Source organism: Myxine glutinosa, chromosome 11 (assembly GCF_964187855.1).
Source record: "Myxine glutinosa chromosome 11, kmMyxGlut1.1, whole genome shotgun sequence".
Lineage (NCBI taxonomy): Eukaryota > Metazoa > Chordata > Myxini > Myxiniformes > Myxinidae > Myxine > Myxine glutinosa.
Genome location: NC_136271.1, coordinates 106,108,461 through 106,131,028, shown reverse-complemented (window position 1 = coordinate 106,131,028; position 22,568 = coordinate 106,108,461). Strand labels below are relative to the sequence as shown.

The window sequence follows — 22,568 nt, the reverse complement described above, 5'->3', positions numbered from 1 at the left end:
GGAGTGTAATGTTTATCATAACGGAAGACAACAATTGCACTCTCATCAGCATTTACATTTACTTTGTAAATGTAAAGATTACCTTATATAACAGTCTTCAAGCATCACCCGATGCTAGGGGTTACTGGGATCAGCTTGAGCAATCGCAGATAGATCGGCAAAGGTTGAAAGAATTGCGAGTGCATACAGTAGCTACGAGGGCCAGTCAATAAGTAACATTAAAATGGCGATATAAATTCGAGAATGTAATGTGCGTAGTTGTAGACGACATATGTTATATCGATGGGTAACAGCCATGTTTTGCCTGTTTTAGATCTGGCAACATTGAGCATATGATGTCGGTATAGCAGTTCCAAGATGGCTGCTCCCTTAGAAGCATGCACCAGAGAGGAGCAACGTTCTGTCATCCTTTTTCTTCGAAAGTAAGGGTGTGAATCCCAGTGTAATCCATCGCAGAATGAAGATGCAATATGGTGACGCATGTTTATCGTTGCAGCAGGTGCATGACTGGGACAGGAAGTTTAAAAATGTAGTGTCCAGTGTGGCAGACGCTGCTCGCTCGGGCCGGCCTCACACAGCCGACACACCAGAAATGGTTGCAGGAGTTGAGCATGTGCTAAGGGAAAACCGTCGCATTACGCTGGATGAAGTGGTCTCCTAATTGAACATTAGCCATGGTTCAGCACACCATATCGTTCACAACGTGCTGGGGTTCCACCAAGTGTCTGCAAGGTGGGTGCCGAGACAACTCACACCCAAACTGAAAGAACGGCGAGTGGACGCATGTGAAGAACTTCTGCGACGTTACGAAACAGAAGGCAACACTTTCTTACAGCGCTTAGTGACTGGGGATGAAAGCTGGGTCCACTACTTTCAGCCAGAAACGAAGAGGGCAAGCAAAGAGTGGCACCATTCAACTTCACCGAAGCCCAAAAAATTCAGCACACAGCTGTCTGCTGGAAAAGTGATGCCGACGGTCTTCTGGGATAGCCGAGGCCCACTTGAAGAGCATTACATGCCCAGAGGAACCACAGTCACCAGTGCATCATACTGTAACCTCCTTAAAAATCATCTGAAACCAGCAATCAGATCAAAACTTCGTGGACTACTCACCACCGGTGTTTTTCTGCAGCATTACAATGCTCGGCCCCATACTGCCCGTGCTAGAGCTGCACCCGAGGACCTGCATTTTGAGTATCTTCCTCATCCCAGTATCATCGCCTCTATCACAGTATCATCGCCTCTGGAACAAACTCCCTCACTCTCTTCAATCCCACTCCACCCTCCAGGTCTTTAAAACAGCTGTTCACCACCATCTCTTATCTTCCCCCATCCAAAACCTTGATCTTTTCTACCCCCGCTAATTTCACCCCAAATCCACTTTTTTGAAATACCAACTTTTGTCTGGGAAGTCCTTGGTGTCCTTGTGTTTTATACTTCTCCCACCCCCCCCCCCCCCCTTCCCACACCTCCTCCCCCCAAGCCCTCTCCCTCCCACACATCTCCCTGCTCTCAAATGTTGTGTTTGTGTGCTTCCCCTTCTCTCCCCATCTTGTCTTCCGCTCCCTCTTTTTATATATTTTGTTTGTCTGGTTGATTTGTTTGTGAAATAAATGTTAGCTCTTTCACGAGCCTCGATTCAGTATAAATAAATAAATAAATAAATTAAAAAATCCACCCTACTCGCCAGACCTCGCCCCTTCGGATTACCACATCTTTGGGCCACTTAAAGAGGCGCTTGGTGGAACCCACTTTCCGATCCGACGAAGAGGTCCAAAAGGCGGTGCACGAATGGCTACACAAGCAGCAAAAAAAAAAAAAAATTCCTCGAGGAATCCGGGCCTTAGTAAAGCGCAATACATGTACAATATGTACAATACACGTACAATACACGCAATACACGTATATTGCGTACATGCAATAAACGTACTCCAACACGTACATGCAATAAACAAGTTGTGAAAAATATTTTAAGGTTACTTATTGACTGCCCCTCGTATAAAGCCAAGCTGTATGGATGTTGTTGTTGCATTCTTAGAGTTGCAGTAGATTATGACTGTGTTGTATAGTTACGGACTGGCAGGTGGCCTAGAGGTATGCACACTCACCTCTGAATGCTCTAGCCTGGTTGAATGCAGTTGAATGCAGACCCAGCCTCAAATGTCATTCTGGTGTTTCGCATGGAGGAAGATAAATCAATGTGTGCGCCGTCCATTAGATGGAAGTTAAGCTGTATGTCCCATCAGCCAGCATTATTGGTGGACGTTAAAGAACCCACGGTGTCCTTCGCAAAGAGCAAGCAGACTATCCCCAGCACCCTGAACAAATTATTCCTGCACACTCAATCAAGTATCCTGCATCGGAGTGGTGATGTATCTTGGGTCACACTTTGTGATGCAAGCCCTATCTGACAGTCTGACAGATCACACCAGCTAAACACCAATCTGACAGTTCTTAGTTGGGTCAAGAATCAAAGCCAGACCAAACAGCTAAGAGGCAAGTACCCCTCTCACTCTTTCCACTTGAAGTCCAATATAATAGAAAAGTCTCTTTCTCTTTCTCCACCCATCTCTCTATCCCTATCCCTACCTATATCTCTCTCCCTCTCTATGTCGGCTTAAATTCTCATATCCGATTCAAATCTCCAAATTATGCAATGAAAAATAAAGTGTTGCCCATTACAAAATTGCCATTGTTACAAAAACTGTTCCAGAAAGAGAAAATAATGTATAAAATCAATCAAACGAATTTTTTTTTAAGCCATTTACCCAAGGTGGTCAAGATCTTTGGCCTCGGGAGCTGGAGGGACCGAAGTTTTCCAGGACCAGTGGCTCATAGTGGAAAAGCACTTCCTCACAACGTGGAGGAGGCTGCATGCATACTTGCACCTGAAAGCAAAATTAGCAACAACCATTAATCAGGTGACCCAATCAATATCATCAGCAAAATATTCCTACCAAAATGAGGTGGGAGTTATTGTTTGAATTATTCAACATTTAAATGTCAAAAAACTAGTCATTTCAACATTTAAATGCCAGTTGCAATCGTTGCCGGGTAATGCAGAGTCGCTTCATGATGACAATAAGAAGAGAAGGGGAGAGAGAGAGAGGGGAGGGGGAAAGGAGAGGAGAAGGGAGAGGAGGAGGTTAGGGGGAGGCAAAGGGGAGGGAGGGGAAGGGGATAAGGGAAGGAGGAGGGGTGGGGGAGAAGGGAAGGGGAGGGTGGGGTAGGGAAAAGGAAAGGGAAGGATGGTGGAGGGATGGGGAGGGGAAAGTGAAGGGATGTGGGAGGGGAAGGGAGGGAGAGAGGAGGGAGGCGAGGGGAAGGGGCGAGAAGGAGAGGGAGGGGGGGCGGAAGAAGGAGTAGAGGGGGGGGAAAGGGAGCAGAGAGGAGAGAGGGGGGAGCGGTGTGGAGAAGGAAGGAAGGCGAAGAGGGGAGGGGAGGAAGGGAGAGGGGAGGAGGAAGAGGGGGGAAGGATGGAAGAGAGAGAGAGAGGTGGGAGAGAGACAGAGGGGTAGGGGAGAGAGAAAGATAGAGAGGGATGGGGGAGGGAGAGAGCAAGAGAAAGCGAGGGAGTGGGGGGAAGGTGTGGGGGGGGGGGGGGGAGAGAAATGTGAGGGGATGAGGGGGGCAGGGGTCAGCAAAGAGAATGATATGTTATGCTTAATGAGTGCATGCACGCGCACACCCGTATGAGCGCTTGTGAATGGACCAAGGCACCACGGCCTATTCAAAATTCTGTTGTGGTTTAGCATAAACACGCATAAATTACATCAAAACGACAACTCCAAAGGATCAAAGGTTTACCTTACCTTTACACATTGATCAGAGATCAATAATTAACCTTTGTTCGTTGATCACTTTTTAAAGGAAGGAAATAAACTAAATAGACTATAGGCATATCAGGAGGAGGGCCATGTTCTTTGAATTTGATATTTAATTTGATTTAGTTTGCCTTTCTAACTCTGCAGATTTCCCCATGGAGCACCCAGGTGCGTCTGTGGAAGCCTTGCCCTTGATCCTGCTGGTTAATTGTTATTGCTTTTCTCAATAAAGCTACACTTTGGGCACATTCCTTAAGTGGCGTAGCCAGATATTGAATGGCTTCACCACTTAAAAAATCTCACTCCTCTCTGCGCATGCAGTGCAATCGTGCCGAATTCAGAGCCAAAGTACTGCTAAAGTACAGGTTCGTTTTCGATTCATGTTCCAATTTGTGTTCAAAATAGAACCTTCAATTGAAATAAAGTTGTTCCACGATCATAAACTGACGTTTGTAGACAGACCGTAGACAAACAGAAATCAACCAATTGCTTTACCCCGATTTTCACTTTGCTTGTGCGGGTAATAAACATATTATTATATAGGATCATTCTTCAATTAAACAACTTCATGGCAACTGCATTCCTCACTTACAGAGGTAACTGGAATTACAGTAAAAAATCTGAAGCTAATCCGGTAACTGGAACATGAATTTTTAATCCAGTTGGGTCTTAGATCCTCACCGAAGACAAAGACGTCAACCTGTCTATTTGTATGATGACGTCCTCAAATTACTGAGGCCCAACATCAGCCAGAATCTCTCTTGGGCAGACCTAATGGGTCTTCAAAGACAAGCACAGATTGGTCCTTCTCCACTAGGACAAGTCCACCCTCTATACCTCTAAACATTTGCAGTCTGAACTGTTCACAGCACAACATCGCTGTTGGTGTTCTCTTTTCTAAATGTTGGTTTCGAAACATTAATAATGCTAGAACGCCACTCAGTAGAGCGCATACTCCCGCCGTGGGTCAAGTTGGAATAGTACGATTTCACAAAAGTTTGAGGGAGTAGTTCAGTGACAACACAAGACAAGACAACACAAGACAAGACAGACACTGCACAAATATATATTTAGAATATATAGAAGATAATGTTTTTAAAAAAGGCAATTTCACTTACATTTTCGGATTCAGCGTTCAATTCCATATAGGTGAGTGTATTTTGAGGCATGTGTGACTTCAAATAAAATTATAAGCCAGGAAAAAACGTTCGTTTCATTCCTTAGGGATACAACATGTAAAACTGGCCCAAACGTCAAAACAAAACTCGCTCATTTTAGGTCGTACAAGCTAATGCGACCACTCATTCTTCTGGGAAGAATCCCGTGCACATGCTTGTCACACTTATGACTCACCTAAGTCTTTATAAGTTCATCAAATACTGACACCGCGATTGGCATTCGCTGAGGTAAATGTTGATATCTCTTCTGAGGTTTAAAAAAAACAAAAAAAAAACAGTTTTAAAGGATTATACGTATCAATCGATACATTTTATGAAACGGGGAAACCGAATACACACGTTGGTGGTTTTAAAATGACAGAATATGTCTTTATTAGAAGAAAAAAAAGAACCTTGAAGACGACGCTGCTAACAAAATACACCGCTCTAACGCATAACCACGAGTTTAAACTACATTTACAACAAATATGAAAACTATTTTCATATCACAATGTTAAATATAGAATATATATAAGATAATGTTTAAAAAAATGAGCCCTATCTTCCAATGGTAAACAATCCTTCAAAAAATTCCTGGATTCGGAATAATATCCTGAGCTTCACCAAAAACTAATCAATTCTTCCTTATCCCAAGGGCAATCATCCCACCAACTTTCATCCAAATCCGTTCAGAACTTTTCCAGATATCTTGTACACGAACACACACACACACACACACACACACACACACACACACACACACACACACACGTGAATGCATTACTCCCTGGCGGGAGTAAAAATAGAAGAACAAGAAAAAGAAGACAAAATGTTCTGACCGTGAAGGATTTCATACACCATGATTTCCTGTACCACGGAGGCCACAGTGAATAATAAGTAAAACTGTAGAGGAAAAAGGAAACATTCCAATAAAAAGCATTTTTTTAAAATTAAACAAGTAAATGAAAAAACATGTTTTAGGGCTGCACAATTTTATTTATTTATTTTTTAAGTTTGAAACCTTTTTTAAATTCTTTTTTTAACATTTTTAAAATTTAATTTTGATAGATGAAAATGTATCAGAAAAGAGGACCGTGGGCCAACTTTCAGCTCTCTAGGACGTATTGAACCTAGAAAACGAACGGCTCAAACATTTGAAACGGGACAAACAAACGAAGTTCAGATGAAGTTAAATAAAAGTGTGTAAAAAGGAGAATGAAAGCACCTAAAGGAAAACCGTGACAAACAACTATATAGTGCAACTTCAGGGATTGCGTGTTGACCATATCGACAAGCTACAAGTATTATACTGGTCGCAAACATTAGGCAAAGCAGAATCCAGGAAATGTGCGGCAATTTCAAAAACTGGGTAAGAAAGAGGATTGGCAGAATATGACATGTTAACCAAATCCAGAGGGAGGGCAAACTGTGCGGAAGGAGAACATCAAAATGCACCACATTGCAAATGGGCCTTAACAAACTCCTGTTGTCTATAGTTTCTTCAGAAATGAAGAGGGTAATTTGACACCTGATAAAATCTCTGGAAACTCACAGCTGCAAGGCAGGAGCATTTGTGGTGGGAATGAAAGTATAAAAAAATTTCATGAATGTAGGAACGGTGATCCACAAGGATGTTGATCAACCAGAAATGCAGGATGTTTAGCATAATGGATATGGCATTGTTGGACATTGATCAGAGCATGAGTTTAAGCCACTCCATGGTTATGGATACCACAAGTGAAGACTTTATGCAGGAGGAGGAAAAAAAAGGTAGAGATGGGGAAGCTAATTGGCATGATGGCTATACTGTACTCTCAACAAAAACTGCACATTGTGTTCCAATTTCATTACCCCCATGCAATCGTGTCCGTGTGTGTGTGTGTGCGTGTGTGTGTGTGCGTGTGTGTGTGTGTGTGTTCATGTGTTTGTGAACAAGATATCTGGAAAAGTTCTGAACGGATTTGGATGAAAGTTGGTGGGATGATTGCCCTTGGGATAAGGAAGAATTGATTAGTTTTTGGTGAAGCTCAGGATATTATTCCGGATCCAGGAATTTTTTGAAGGATTGTTTACCATTGGAAGATAGGGCTCATTTTCTTTTAGCATTATCTTCTATATATTCTATATTTAACATTGTGATATGAAAATAGTTTTCATATTTGTTGTAAATGTAGTTTAAACTCGTGGTTATGCGTTAGAGCGGTGTATTTTTTTTAGCAGCGTCGTCCTCAAGGTTCTTAATTTTTTTCTAATAAAGACATGTTCTGTCATTTTAAAACCACCAAAGTGTGTATTAGGTATCCCCGTTTCATAAAATGTATCGTTTGATACGTATAATCCTTCAAAACTGTTTTTTGTTTTTGTTTTTACCTCAGAAGAGATATCAACATTTACCTCAGCGAATGTCAATCGCGGTGTCAGTATTTGATGAACTTATAAAGACGTAGGTGAGTTATAAATGTGACAAGCATGTGCACGGGATTCTTCCCAGAAGAATGAGTGGTCGCATTTAGCTTGAACGACTTAAAATGAGCGAGTTTTGTTTTGACGTTTGGGCCAGTTTTACATGTTGTATCCCTAAGGAATGAAACGAACGTTTTTCCTGGCTTACAATTTTATTTGAAGTCACACATGCCTCAAATTACACTCACTGATATAGAATTGAACGCTGAATCCGAAAATGTAAGTGAAATTGCCTTGTTTTTATTAAACATTATCTTCTATATATTCTGTATATATATTTGTGCAGTGTCTGTCTTGTGTTGTCTTGTCTTGTGTTGTCACTGAACTACTCCCTCAAACTTTTGTGAAATCGTACTATTCCAACTTGACCCACGGCGGGAGTATGCGCTCTACTGAGTGGCGTTCTAGTTCAAAGTTTATTTACTTTTATTGTACATTTTTAACTTCACAACAAGATAAGAGTTAACACGGAAAATTGGTGAAATGGAAAAACAAACATGAAACATGAAAATACAAACAGCAACACAGGGACCAAACTAGAACGGCACTTGGTAGAGCGCGTACCTCCGAAAGGCTGAACAGTTTACGTTTTGTATCCTCACTGATACGGCAGATCTGCATCTGGACATGAACAAATTCGAATTGGCTTGTTCTTGCCAGATACTATTCAATTCCACCAAGTTTTATCACAACTCGTCCACAACTTTTTGAAGTTAAAAAAAAAAAAAATCCCTTTTGAAGGCATTTTTGCTGCTAGAGTGGGGGTTAGCCTTGCGGGCCCCATGACAATCATCATGGTTCCCTTTTTGAGGCAATGTTTTTATGGCCGGATGCCCTTCCTGACGCCAACCCTTTAGTCGCCTCTTCTGACGCGCAGGGACACGGTGTACCTATTCTAAACCGGGCTACACACCGGCACATTCATCCCAGCAAGCTGGTACTCAATTTGCCGACCTCGGAAGGATGACAGGCTGAGTCAACGCCCTTGGTGTTAATTCAACGATCGACCGAGATTCAAACTCAAGATCCTAGCATCCCAAGCCAGCACCCTAACTGCAACTTTTTGAAGTATTATGCTATATATCGTTTTGGCCCCATCTCTCAATGGTGAAGAATCGCTTTAATAAAATTCACGTATCCGGATTCAGATCTTCACCAAAATCGAATAAATTAGTCTGTGTCGCACACCCATTTGGTCCAAATCCGTCCATAATTTTTGAGATAGTGTTATATATCGTTGTTAAGCCCGATAGCACAATAAAGAAGAATCACTTTAAAAATTCTCAGATCTGGATCCCGGATTCAGACCTTCACCAAAATGGATCAATTCGTCCGTGTCACACACCCAACCTGTCCAACAAATTTTGGCTGAATCTGTCCACAACTTTTTGAGATATCCTGTTCACAGACAGACAGATATAAAAACAGGCAGGCATGGGTGAAAACAACGAGAACGGCACTCGGTAGAGCGCATACCTTCGATAGGCTGAACAGTTGATGTTTTGTGTCCCACTGATAGGCCGGATCTGCATCCGGACCTGAACCAAAATCTAATTGGCTTGTCCTCGTCACCTACCCAACTCATCCACCTAGTTTTGTCATAACCCGTCCGCAACGTTTTGAAATATCGTGCTATATATCGTTTTGGCCTTATCTCTCAATGGCAAAGAATCACTCAAAATAAAATTTAAAAATCTCGTATCCAGATCTTCACCCAAATCTACCCAATTGCTCCTTCTCACACACCCAACCTGTACACCAAGCTCCATCTGAATCTGTCCACAACGGTTGAGATATCCTACTCACAGAAGCTCACAAACAAACAGACACGGTGAAAACATAACCTCTGTCTCCACTCGGTGGTGGAGGTAACAACAAATTCGAAATGCATATACAGTATTTAAAATATATATATTTGCCTTGATAGCTTGCAAGGGGTTTGGCTTCTGGAAGGTCGCACGCTGTTGGTCACTCTGAGCTTGCCGTGTACGATGTTGGGTGAGAAGCAGACCGGCAGGCAGCTGTGAAGCTTCCTGAAAGAGAGAGTAAGATAATATCACTTTTGATTACTACCCAAGTGAGGTATAAAGTTTTAAACTTCACAAAAAGCATTCAAAGTCATGATAATAACATGGGCTGTGTCACACCAGTTCATCAAGCAATGACTGGTGCTGCCGATGCTTCTCAAGGCGCTCGTGACGCTCTTGTTCATGAAAAGCAAGGCGGCGACTCTCTGTCCCTCTCCGTTCCTCTTCCAGACCTTCAACAAGAACCCCATGCTCAATGCTCTGTTGAACGAAAGAGGGGAAGCCAATGAATGTCACGTGGTCATGAGGAAATAATGTACAAAAACAGAGGTCGTGGTATGGGAGGTATAGAGGAAGATAGGCTATGAGAAGAATAGCGAGGCGATGAGAGGTGTAGAGAGGTTATGAGAGGTATAGACAGGCTATGGGAGGTATAGAGAGGCTATGGGAGGAATCGAGAGGGTATGAGAGGTATTGAGAGGCTATGAGAGGTATCGAGAGGCTATGAAAGGTATCGAGAGGCTATGAGAGGTACAGAGAGGCGATGAGAGGAATAGACAGGCTATGAGAGGTATAGAGAGGCTATGAGAGGAATATAGAGGCTATGAGAGGAATAGAGAGGCGATGAGAGGAATACAGAGGCTTTGAGAGGAATAGAGAGGCTATGAGAGGTACAGAGAGACTATGAGAAGTATAGAGAGGCTATGAGAAGTATAGAGAGGCTATGAGAGGAATAGAGAGGCTATGGGAGGTATAGAGAGGCTATGAGGGGTATAGAGAGGCTACGAGAGGTATAGAGAGGCTATGAGAGGTATAGAGAGGCTATGAGAAGAATAGAGAGGCTGTGAGAAGTATAGAGAGGCTATGAGAGGAATAGAGAGGCTATGAGAGGAATAGAAAGGCTTTGAGAGGTACAGAGAGGCGATGAGAGGAATAGAGAGGCTATGAGAAGTATAGAGAGGCTATGAGAGGTACAGAGAGGCGATGAGAGGAATAGAAAGGCTTTGAGAGGAATAGAGAGGCTATGAGAGGCATAGAGAGGCTACGAGAGGTATCGAGAGGCTATGGGAGGTATAGAGAGGCTATGAGAGGTATAGAGAGGCTATGAGAGGTATAGAGAGGCTATGAGAGGAATAGAGAGGCTATGAGAGGAATAGAGAGGCTATGAGAGGAACAGAGAGGCTATGAGAGGTAGAGAGAGGCTATGGGAGGAATTGTGAAGGTATGAGAGGTATCGAGAGGCTATGAGAGGTATAGAGGAAGATAGGCTATGAGAGGAATAGAGAGGGTATGGGAGAAATAGAGAGGGTATGGGAGGAATAGAGAGGGTATGAGAGGTATCGAGAGGCTATGAGAGGTATCGAGAGGCTTTGGGAGGAATAGAGAGGCTATGGGAGGAATAGAGAGAGTATGGGAGAAATACAGAGGCTATGGGAGGAATAGAGAGGCTATGGGAGGAATACAGAAGGTATGAGAGGAATAGAGAGGGTATGAGAGGTATCGAGGAAGATAGGCTATGGGAGGTATGGAGAAGCTATGAGAGGTATAGAGAGGCTACGAGAGGTATAGAGAGGCTACGAGAGTTATAGAGAGGCTATGAGAGGTATAGAGAGGCTAAGAGAAGAATAGAGAGGCTGTGAGAGGTACAGAGAGGCTATGAGAGGAATAGAGAGGCTATGAGAGGTATTGAGAGGCTATGAGAGGAATAGAGAGGCTATGAGAGGAATAGAGAGGCTATGAGAGGAATAGAGAGGCTATGAGAGGTATAGAGAGGCTATGAGAGGAATAGAGAGGCTATGAGAGGTATAGAGAGGCTATGAGAGGAATAGAGAGGCTATGAGAGGTATCGAGAGGCTATGAGAGGAATAGAGAGGCTATGAGAGGAATAGAGAGGCTATGAGAGGAATAGAGAAGCTATGAGAGGTATAGAGAGGCTATGAGAGGAATAGAGAGGCTATGAGAGGTATCGAGAGGCTATGAGAGGAATAGAGAGGCTATGAGAGGAATAGAGAGGCTATGAGAGGAATAGAGAGGCTATGAGAAGTATAGAGAGGCTATGAGAGGAATAGAGAGGCTATGAGAGGTATCGAGAAGCTATGAGAGGAATAGAGAGGCTATGAGAGGTATCAAGAGGCTATGAGAGGAATAGAGAGGCTATGAGAGGTATCGAGAGGAATAGAGAGGCTATGAGAGGAATAGAGAGGCTGTGAGAGGTACAGAGAGGCTATGAGAGGAATAGAGAGGCTATGAGAGGAATAGAGAGGCTATGAGAGGAATAGAGAGGCTATGAGAGGAATAGAGAGGCTATGAGAGGAATAGAGAGGCTATGAGAGGAATAGATAGGCTATGAGAGGAATAGAGAGGCTATGAGAGGTATAGAGAGGCTATGAGAGGAATAGAGAGGCTATGAGAGGTATAGAGAGGCTATGAGAGGAATAGAGAGGCTATGAGAGGTATCGAGAGGCTATGAGAGGAATAGAGAGGCTATGAGAGGAATAGAGAGGCTATGAGAGGAATAGAGAGGCTATGAGAGGTATAGAGAGGCTATGAGAGGAATATAGAGGCTATGAGAGGTATCGAGAGGCTATGAGAGGAATAGAGAAGCTATGAGAGGAATAGAGAGGCTATGAGAGGAATAGAGAGGCTATGAGAGGAATAGAGAGGCTATGAGAGGAATAGAGAGGCTATGAGAGGAATATAGAGGCTATGAGAGGAATAGAGAGGCTATGAGAGGAATATAGAGGCTATGAGAGGAATAGAGAGGCTATGAGAGGAATAGAGAGGCTATGAGAGGAATAGAGAGGCTATGAGAGGAATAGAGAGGCTATGAGAGGAATAGAGAGGCTATGAGAGGAATATAGAGGCTATGAGAGGAATAGAGAGGCGATGAGAGGAATAGAGAGGCTTTGAGAGGAATAGAGAGGCTATGAGAGGTACAGAGAGACTATGAGAAGTATAGAGAGGCTATGAGAAGTATAGAGAGGTTATGAGAGGTGTAGAGAGGCTATGAGAGGTGTAGAGAGGCTATGAGAGGTATAGAGAGGCTATGAGATGTATAGAGAGGCTATGAGAGGTATAGAGAGGCTATGAGAGGTATAGAGAGGCTATGAGAGGTATAGAGAGGCTACGAGAGGAATAGAGAGGCTATGAGAGGAATAGAGAGGCTATGAGAGGAACAGAGAGGCTATGAGAGGAATAGAGAGGCTATGAGAGGAATAGAGAGGCTATGAGAGGAATAGAGAGGCTATGAGAGGAACAGAGAGGCTATGAGAGGAACAGAGAGGCTATGAGAGGAATAGAGAGGCTATGAGAGGAACAGAGAGGCTATGAGAGGAACAGAGAGGCTATGGGAGGAATTGAGAAGGTATGAGAGGTATCGAGAGGCTATGAGAGGTATAGAGGAAGATAGGCTATGAGAGGAATAGAGAGGGTATGGGAGAAATAGAGAGGGTATGAGAGGTATAGAGAGGCTACGAGAGGAATAGAGAGGCTATGAGAGGAATAGAGAGGCTATGAGAGGAACAGAGAGGCTATGAGAGGAATAGAGAGGCTATGAGAGGAACAGAGAGGCTATGAGAGGAACAGAGAGGCTATGGGAGGAATTGAGAAGGTATGAGAGGTATCGAGAGGCTATGAGAGGTATAGAGGAAGATAGGCTATGAGAGGAATAGAGAGGGTATGGGAGAAATAGAGAGGGTATGGGAGGGAATAGAGAGGGTATGGGAGGAATAGAGAGGGTATGAGAGGTATCGAGAGGCTTTGGGAGGTATAGAGAGGCTATGGGAGGAATAGAGAGAGTATGGGAGAAATAGAGAGGCTATGGGAGGAATAGAGAGGCTATGGGAGGAATACAGAAGGTATGAGAGGAATAGAGAGGGTATGAGAGGTATCGAGGAAGATAGGCTATGGGAGGTATGGAGAAGCTATGAGAGGTATAGAGAGGCTACGAGAGGTATAGAGAGGCTACGAGAGGTATAGAGAGGCTACGAGAGGTATAGAGAGGCTATGAGAGGTATAGAGAGGCTAAGAGAAGAATAGAGAGGCTGTGAGAGGTACAGAGAGGCTATGAGAGGAATAGAGAGGCTATGAGAGGAATAGAGAGGCTATGAGAGGAATAGAGAGGCTATGAGAGGTATAGAGAGGCTATGCGAGGATTAGAGAGGCTATGAGAGGAATAGAGAGGCTATGAGAGGAATAGAGAGGCTATGAGAGGAATAGAGAGGCTTTGAGAGGTACAGAGACGCTATGAGAGGTATAGAGAGGCTATGAGAAGTATAGAGGCTATGAGAGGTACAGAGAGGATATGAGAGGTATAGAGAGGCTATGAGAGGTATAGACGGGCTATGGCAGGAATAGACAGGCTATGTATGGGAGGTGTGGAGGAAGAGAGGCTATGGGAGGTATAGACAGGCTATGGGAGGTATAGACAGGCTATGGGAGGTATAGACAGGCTACGGGAGGTATAGACAGGCTATGGGAGGTATAGACAGGCTATGGGAGGTATAGACAGGCTATGGGAGGTATAGACAGGCTATGGGAGGTATAGACAGGCTATGGGAGGTATAGACAGGCTATGGGAGGTATAGACAGGCTATGGCAGGAATAGACAGGCTATGGCAGGAATAGACAGGCTATGGCAGGAATAGACAGGCTATGGGAGGTGTGGAGGAAGAGAGGCTATGGGAGTTATCGAGGAAGAGAGAATGGGAGTTATAATATAATATAATTGCTAATACTACTACTATTATACACTTTTGATGAAAGAAAATTGGCTGACAGAATGGCCAAGCAGTACACACACTCAACTCTAAGCCATCTAGCCTGGGCTTGATTATCGGCCCAGCTAAACGCTGTCATCCCAGTGTTTCACAGGCAGGGTCATTCATCAATGTGTGTACCGCCGCTCGGATGGACGTTAAACTGGCATTGTGTCTGCCAACATTCGTTGGTTGACATCAAATATCCCACGGTGTCCATCATGAGGAACAGGCGAGATATCGCCAGCACCCTGAATAATTTACAAATTCCTGCCCTAACCTTAGCGGAACGTCAGGCCTGGCCAGCCGGTTCATGAAAGACTTGGGCCAAAACTTCCTCCATCCAACCCTATAAGAACATGGGAATAATTGTGGCCAGAATAAAAATATATTAAAAAGAAAGAAAAAGAAAAAAGAAAAAGAAAAAAAAAGAGAAAAAGCAGATGGGGATGAAGATGAAGTCGATGATGATGATATCAATAGTGAATGAAAAAGTCCACCAGTCGGATGCGATTCTTCTGAATGATGTCCTTGTTCTCTCGCTGATATATCTCCATTTTTCGTTTGGTGGTTTCCACATCTACATTCCTTGTAAGCTTGTACACTGCATGAATGTAAATACATGTCACTGCTGTATCGATGCATTTGTTTGTGGGATATACAAACTACAAAATCTTTGCAAGGCATTTCACACATGGTAAAACAAAACAAACAAACACATGGGCCAGAATGGTGTGCCAGAATGGTGTGCCAGAATGGTGTGCCAGAATGCATGGGCCAGAATGGTGTGCCAGAATGCATGTTCATACAATAACTGGGGCCAGAATGCATGGCCCAGAATGGATACTCATACAATGGATGCCCCAAAGGGCCAGAATGCATGTTCATACAATAACTGGGGCCAGAATGCATGGGCCAGAATGGATACTCATATAATGGATGCCCCAAAGGGCCAGAATGCATGTTCATACAATAACTGGGGCCAGAATGTATGGGCCAGAATGGATACTCATATAATGGATGCCCCAAAGGGCCAGAATGCATGTTCATACAATAACTGGGGCCAGAATGCATGGGCCAGAATGGATGCTCATATAATGGATGCCCCAAAGGGCCAGAATGCATGTTCATACAATAACTGGGGCCAGAATGCATGGGCCAGAATGGATACTCATATAATGGATGCCCCAAAGGGCCAGAATGCATGTTCATACAATAACTGGGGCCAGAATGCATGGGCCAGAATGGTGTGCCAGAATGCATGTTCATACAATAACTGGGGCCAGAATGCATGGGCCAGAATGGATACTCATATAATGGATGCCCCAAAGGGCCAGAATGCATGTTCATACAATAACTGGGGCCAGAATGCATGGGCCAGAATGGATACTCATATAATGGATGCCCCAAAGGGCCAGAATGCATGTTCATACAATAACTGGGGCCAGAATGCATGGGCCAGAATGGATACTCATATAATGGATGCCCCAAAGGGCCAGAATGCATGTTCATACAATAACTGGGGCCAGAATGCATGGGCCAGAATGGATACTCATATAATGGATGCCCCAAAGGGCCAGAATGCATGTTCATACAATAACTGGGGCCAGAATGCATGGGCCAGAATGGATGCTCATATAATGGATGCCCCAAAGGGCCAGAATGCATGTTCATACAATAACTGGGGCCAGAATGCATGGGCCAGAATGGATACTCATATAATGGATGCCCCAAAGGGCCAGAATGCATGTTCATACAATAACTGGGGCCAGAATGCATGGGCCAGAATGGTGTGCCAGAATGCATGTTCATACAATAACTGGGGCCAGAATGCATGGGCCAGAATGGATACTCATATAATGGATGCCCCAAAGGGCCAGAATGCATGTTCATACAATAACTGGGGCCAGAATGCATGGGCCAGAATGGATACTCATATAATGGATGCCCCAAAGGGCCAGAATGCATGTTCATACAATAACTGGGGCCAGAATGCATGGGCCAGAATGGATACTCATATAATGGATGCCCCAAAGGGCCAGAATGCATGTTCATACAATAACTGGGGCCAGAATGCATGGGCCAGAATGGATACTCATATAATGGATGCCCCAAAGGGCCAGAATGCATGTTCATACAATAACTGGGGCCAGAATGCATGGGCCAGAATGGATACTCATATAATGGATGCCCCAAAGGGCCAGAATGCATGTTCATACAATAACTGGGGCCAGAATGCATGGGCCAGAATGGATACTCATATAATGGATGCCCCAAAGGGCCAGAATGCATGTTCATACAATAACTGGGGCCAGAATGTATGGGCCAGAATGGATACTCATATAATGGATGCCCCAAAGGGCCAGAATGCATGTTCATACAATAACTGGGGCCAGAATGCATATTCATACAATAACTGGGGCCAGAATGTATGGGCCAGAATGGATGCTCATACAATGGATGCCCCAAAGGGCCAGAATGCATATTCATACAATAACTGGGTACTTCTGAACATCACCACCAGGATTGACTTCAGGAGTTGAGCCCACAAACCATCCCATGAAGAACTAGAAGGGCACTCAGTGGAGAGCAAACCTCCCCCTGGTTGGCCATATCACTCAATGGTGAAGAATCACTTGAAAAATTCGACTAGCCGGATCTGGATCCGGATCTTCACCAAAATCGAATCGATTCTTCCTCGTCACACACAAAGCTGTCCAACAAGTTTCGTCCAAATCCATCCATAACTTTTTGAGATATCCTGCTATATGTTGGTTTTAGCCCCATCTGCCAATGGTGAAGAATCACTTAAAAAATTAAATAATTCTCCTATCCGAATCCATATTCAGATCTTCACCAAAATCGAATCTATTTGTTCTTGTCAGACACCCAACCGGTCCACCAAGTTTCGTCCAAATCCATCCATAACTTTTTGAGATATCCTGCTATGTATAGTTTTTGACCCCATCTCCCAATGGTGAAGAATCACTTAAAAAATTAAATAATTCTCCTATCCGAATCCATATTCAGATCTTCACCAAAATCGAATCTATTTGTTCTTGTCAGACACCCAACCGGTCCACCAAGTTTCGTCCAAATCCGTCCACAACTTTTTGAGATATCCTGCTATGTATCGTTTTTGTCCCAATCTCCCAATGGTGAAGAATCACTTTAAAAATTCTCCTAGCAGGATCGAAATCCGGATCTTCACCAAAATCGAATCATTTCGTCGTTGTCACATACGCTACATCTCTGCCAAATTTCCTCAGAATCCGTCCAGAACTTTTCGAGATATTTTGTTCACAAACGGACAAACAGGGGTGAAAACATAACCTCCGTCCGCCTTTGGTGGCGGAGGCAAAGGCAAGAGTGAACATGCAACAAAAAACAAACTAGAGGAGAACCTCACCAACATCTTCGATTTCCTCCAAGTAATCATTGAAATCTCGTAAGGTTGCAAAATCCTCCTCACGTTTGTTGTACCTTCAGACGTGCATATAAGAACAGCATTTATGGCAGATAGAAATGACGAAGGCATAAAGCGAGAGCGGTAGAAGGTGCAAGGGGGGCAGAATTTATTTGAGGGCAATTTTTTTAAACTACGACACTCGTAGGATGCATAGCTTCACCTTTTGTGCTAATTCTGAACAAAAATACCGTCATTAACTGAACACACTACTAATATGGCCCACTTCTATTATGGCCCATATACCTGTATCATCTATGCGCTCTAGTATGTCACATATATTGCCATTATCTGTAGCTTTATTGATCGATTACGGTATCAGGATATTTAACAACCACTTTAGTGCACATTTAGGCTAAATTGCGTCAATGACGGTGAATATGAAAAAAAAATTCAAACTATATTCCCTGTGGCTAGTCGATCATATGTATGAAGTTTGGCATCAATCTGTGAAGCGGTTCTGGAGAAGAAGAACAAGCAATGCCTCACGTTTTGAGAACTTTCTTGCGGATGTCCACTTCCTTGTCAACCAAGGGATCATCAAAGAGTTGAAAACGGAAGGCATGTTTGCGCAAAGATATCTCACATTCTGGGCAGTTGCCAGCACCCCTTGCAAATAGCAGCTCAACACAACTCTCACAGCTGAGAAAGAATGTTGGGGATAGGTAAGGAAAATAATATAAATGGTATGATGACCCTCAATGCTCATTACATTTCCAATTTTAAAGGATGTTTCTTTCATTATTTTATTATTTATGTTTATTACACATGCACAGATAAAAGGGAAAATGGGGGGAGGGTAAGGGAAGACTGAGTCAGGGTGAACATAGTGCGTACACCTGTTTGGGTAGGGACCTTCCATATGTACAAACAACAATGATCAACATAAGGTGGACTCTCATTGATTTGAATACCTGCCGACACTCGACTTTTAAAATGGCAAAATCCCCACCAGAATGCTCGGCGCACATGTGCCAGAAACCCCCTAGTAAAGGGGGTAATCAGGGCAGCCGAACGTATATTGTGTGTGCAAGATAAGAATTGCTACCTAAAATGGCTCACAAAGCTTCTAAAATAAGCTGAAAATACTTGGAAGCATAACGGCGAGAAAAGGGTGTGCCTCTGCACAACGAAAGAGTTGGAGAAATTTTTGAACTTGCCCAAAAAGCTGATAAATTGCAGCCCCCTGTACTGCAAACTCCCAAGGCCGCGTGGATAAGTGCATGGCCCAAAGGTTCGTATACGAGCACGTTCTACCCAAACCTTTGACCATCGCTGCCAGTGAGTGGACTTCGAACCCTGTGGGATTACCTCGTGTTGACATGACAAGCATGGTGATTTATTTAATGGAGTCTGCAATCAGAAATCCGATGCAGTTACCAACATCAGGCAGACTTCCTGGAGGGAGAGAGTGTATCTATTTTGGTTGCTTCTTAACACCCATGGAAAGGTCATATCTGGGACTTGTCAATGTACAGCGTGAATTTAAAACGACAATATTTACTATTACTCATGCTTGGAAGGAGGTGGGAGTGGGAGTGGGAGTGGGAACAGTATGAGCTGTGAGTGCAATTATAAATATAAAAAAATATTGGCTGCTTTTGGGCCACGTGAGATATTTTACGAGAATTTTGCATCTATTGGTAAAAGGAGAAGCATCCATCAGTGTGTGTGTGTGTGTGTGTGTGTGTGTGTGTGTGTGTGTTACGTATACTGCCGTCACTCACTTGTACTAACAAAAAATGGTAGGAACTAGACAACTCTCATCCACGGATATTTTATTTGTCGTATTTCCTATATTTCCATGATTCCGATTTGCATTTAGGAACAGAAAAATTACGGTTAACCACAATTAAATTGCCACTCTTTAATCTAAATTCTGAAAATTGTGTTTAAAAGACTATTTGATAAACAGATTTCATGCTAGCAACAACATCACTTCTATTGTATACCACTCCATTTACTCAGACGAACCAAATACTGTACATGGCAATTGAAATTGGAAAACATTTCCTTATGTGACTTTACTGTGCATTGGGCTCAGAGCCAACTTCCAGGAGCTCAGGAAAGTGAAGGGAAAAAAAACCCAAGAAATGAACAAGATAATCGGTAGAGATACAGATCAATTGTTATGCTACTTCACTGTATATTGGGTTGCACTCGGAGCTTCCAGTTGGTTATATGACTGGATATGCAAAATAAGAAAATGAAAACACGTTTCCTGAAGAATGTATGCCCAATGGATTTGAAGATGGAGATCAAACCATTGGAAGAAAGTGTTGAATGGAAAACTTTACAAGGTATTTGAATGACAGAACCCTGTACCAAACTTACTTCCTATCCATTGACCCAGATTCCCATTCTGACTCCATGCACTGCCTGCACATGCAATTATTGAAGACTACAGACATATGGAATCTTCACAAACAAATATGGCCAGAGATGGGAACGTTGGTGCAGTTTTCATACGATTGAGTGCCACCATTTCTCACCTGGATAGATGGGTTCATTTTCATGAAAGTCACATGCAACATCTCATGGGTGTTCTCTGTTGTAATATAGGGTTAGCATACGTCCGGTTTTCCCCATACATGTCCTCCTTTTCGGTCCTTAAAATCTACGTCCGGCCAAGTTTTTAAAATATCTAAAAACGTACTGGAGTTTGCCATTTAAGATTTGGGATACTTTTTTTTTACCTTATTTAAATGGTTCAACTATTTTTGTACATTTTCTTGCGGTGATAAAATACGGTTATGTAATATCCGGACCAGGACAGTTTGATACAAGTCTGTACTACTCCGTCATGGCGTGATGGACGTGTTCGAACATCACGCTTCTACTTTCTGTCGAACCTCGCAGTGAGAGAGTCCAGTGGTGTGCTGTGCATGATTCAGTGTCTGAGTCCGTACCATTATACCATCTACATTCGTTTCATTTTCTTCTTTACAATGCCGAAACTAAATTGTAAATTCACTGCAGAACCAAGGACAGAATTCCCGTGTTTTCAAATGGTTGAGAAGAATGGGAAGCCGAGTGCTTGGTATGTGGAGCTGGTACATACGTCTCTGTGGAAAATAAAGGTGATATCGATTTACAATCGCATGCGGACTCGGACAAGCACAATATTACAGTAATAATTCAGTATTTCGACTGGAAGAACGGTGGTTTGCAGTCAAAATTAATCGAGGCCCGGAAGAAGGACTGGTGAATGGAAAGGATTCACAACATTGAAATTAGAAAAATTATAACATTCGATTTTTGAGGCCGTAACACTTGTTCTTATTTATAGATACTCAATGTAGATGACATGTCGTACACAGTGTGTGTATATGTGTGTGTGTATGTATGTATATATATATATATATATATATATATATATATATATATATATATATATATATATATATATATATATATATATATATACACACACACACACACACACATGAATACAACATGAGTTGGTAGATACGGCACAAATATCATACACCGCCCCATCCCCCCCCCCCAATACCTCTCTTTTGTTAGTCCTTTGTGTCTTGGTTGGAACCCGGGTATGGTACCCCTATGTAATGGCAATATTAAAACCCACCTACCAAGCTCCAAGATTGGCACTCGGGTTTTACCTGACATTGAAAGACGGCGAAAGGAACATGTTGGACCTTGGTTTGCAATATTGAAGAGTTGCCTCCACCATCACACCATATGGTATTCCTCATTTCTCTGTGCCGTAACTGTAATTTTTATTGTCTTTAAAGATCTAGAGCTGGCATTAACCGTCATGTCCCTTCAGATGGCAACACCCCGAGGTTGAATCTGCAGAAATACAATTCGATGGTGATTTTTGACTGAAATTTTAGCCATTTACTGACATATCGAGCTATCGTATCCCGCCCAAATCGGTAGGTACAGCAGGCGGGATCAGCTGGTAATTAAACACAGGAAAATCAAAACAGATTTAATCGCAAGATAATATTAAACATTTGGCGGGTTACTCCACAAATTTCAAATATTCTACCTGGTAACGACCTTTCCTGGTCTACAACCGCTATATATGCCGCTTCCACACGAATCCGACGGGGCGACAGAAGAGAATGAAGCACGAATCAGGGAGAGAACACGTGGTGAGGATATCGCAGTATCGGACGGTCGGTCCAAGGGATATCCCACCTTGGACACAGACTGGACGGGAGGGTCGCCGCTTGGAAGAAGGATTTATACACAACGTCACTTACGACACGTTATGAGAACGCTCTCAGGAAAGCAAGAACTCACAGTGTATGTCCGCAAATGTTCACCATAAGCCTGAGTGAAGGGTTGCGATATTTGGTCGTCTTGCAGTGAGGGCAGCACTGCTCTTCCATGCTTCAAGTACTCTTCCCTAAAGAGGTTCTCGATGATTTACCGCGTGCTGCAAGAACACTTCGCTAACTTCATCGGTTTCATTGTGTGTTGGGGCTTGGGGGCAGGACGGGTGATGTATAAGCAGTCAGGCGTTGGCGGTTTTACACAGAAGTAATACCAAATGTAAGGTTTTACACAAAAACGAATTCATAAACGAAGTCATAACTCATAACACTTACATATCACGAAACACAAATGTGACGTTGAAAGATTGAGCCTTGGGATGATGTTTTGTGTCAACTACGTTTTCAGATCTACTCGTATCTACACCGACCATGAGCCTGCGAGTGTGTTTCATTTACCAACACGGAACAAGGAAAAACGAGGGTGATAGAAAAAAGCTGAGTAAAACAACCAACAAATAAATCAAAATGATCGGTATGCATACATATGTATGTGTGTGTAGGACTATATATATATATATATATATATATATATATATATATATATATATATATATATATATATAT

General features: G+C 43.0%; 1 protein-coding gene across 1 annotated transcript in view; it reads right to left on the bottom strand.

Annotated features, from left to right (window-relative positions):
• MNAT1 (MNAT1 component of CDK activating kinase) overlaps positions 1-22,192 on the bottom strand; it is a 74,730-nt gene extending 52,538 nt beyond the window's left edge. The window contains 8 exon segments of the mRNA XM_068105073.2: positions 2,769-2,800; positions 2,802-2,888; positions 9,364-9,477; positions 9,592-9,732; positions 14,729-14,832; positions 17,638-17,711; positions 18,184-18,336; positions 21,970-22,192. Coding sequence (XP_067961174.2) covers positions 2,769-2,800; positions 2,802-2,888; positions 9,364-9,477; positions 9,592-9,732; positions 14,729-14,832; positions 17,638-17,711; positions 18,184-18,336; positions 21,970-22,058 — 794 coding nt within the window. The 5' untranslated portion in view covers positions 22,059-22,192.
• Between the last annotated feature and the right edge of the window lie 376 nt (positions 22,193-22,568).